Raw genomic sequence first — 1,139 nt, forward strand, 5'->3', positions numbered from 1 at the left:
GCTACTCCAGCTCAGGCCCCTGCTCCCCCAGCTCAGGCCCCTGCTCCTCCAGCTCAGGTGCCTGTCCCCCAGCTCAGGCCCCTGCTCCCCCAGCTCAGGCTCCTGCTCCCCCAGCTCAGGCCCCTGCCCCCCCAGCTCAGGCCCCTGCTACCCAGTCAGGAGGCTGCTCAGGAAGCCTGGTGCCCAGGTGCCCAGGAGCCACAGGCACCTCTGACGTTCTCCCAGCCCACGGGTCCCCTTCCACATGCTGAGGCCTGGGGTCCAGACCTTGTTTCCTGTCACTTCACCTCTCTGAGCACAGTCCTCTCCAGATTTGACAAATAAAAGTTCAGGATGCCCAGTTCAATTCCAGTTCCAGATGAGCGATAACTTATTATGAATATGTCTTCTTCGTCGCTGAGCTGTGCTCCACGTGGGCCTGCGGGTCAGGTGGGTGGGCATCACCCCTCTAGGAGAGTGGGCCTGGGGGCCGTCTGGTGGGAGGATGTTCTTGTCCGGTCCATTTGGGGCCAATGCTTCTGTTTCTCTGGGGGAGACCCCTGGGCGTGGAATTGCCAAGTCACAGTCACATGCTTAGTCTTATGGCTCCAAAGGGGTTGGCCATTTTCTTTTCTTTTTTTTTTTTAACAGAGGTCAGCTTTTATTGACTGTGTTACAAAAGAGCCAGTTCAGTCAAAAAGACCAAAGCCCATGTCATCATCAGACTCCTCAGATTCTTCTTTCTTTGCTTCCACTTTCTTCTCCTCAGCTGGGGCAGCAGCGTGGAGGCGGCAGGACCTCCTGCTGGTGCAGCACTAGCTGCAGGGGCAGGTCCACCAGCCCCTACATTGCAGATGAGACTCCCAATGTTGACATTGGCCAGAGCCTTTGCAAACAAGCCTGGCCAGAAAGGTTCAACATTTACACCAGCTGCTTTAATGAGGGCATTGATCTTATCCTCCGTCACCGTCACTTCATCATCAGTGCAGGATGAGGGCCGAGTAGATGCAGGCGAGCTCCGAGACTGAGGCCATGGTGAGGGCGAGTGCTGGGCGAGCGCTGCCGGGAGCGGTGCTAGTCGCCGGATGAAGTGAGGGCCTCACCCCAACGCGGCCTTAGCTTCCTCGGAAGAACCGAGCACCTTACCGGCAGCTGGGGAA

The 1,139-nt window shown here is 57.6% G+C and overlaps 1 protein-coding gene across 1 annotated transcript; it reads right to left on the minus strand.

The window, feature by feature from the left end:
- Window positions 1–619: 619 nt before the first annotated feature.
- Window positions 620–1,139, minus strand: LOC103302839 (60S acidic ribosomal protein P1). Its single transcript, XM_008159901.3, is given in 3 exon segments — window positions 620–760; window positions 763–961; window positions 963–1,139. Coding segments are annotated over 3 exon segments (342 nt in total). The 5' UTR covers window positions 1,014–1,139; the 3' UTR covers window positions 620–668.

This window comes from Eptesicus fuscus, chromosome 17 (genome assembly GCF_027574615.1).
Source record: "Eptesicus fuscus isolate TK198812 chromosome 17, DD_ASM_mEF_20220401, whole genome shotgun sequence".
In the NCBI taxonomy this organism is placed as follows: Eukaryota; Metazoa; Chordata; class Mammalia; order Chiroptera; family Vespertilionidae; genus Eptesicus; species Eptesicus fuscus.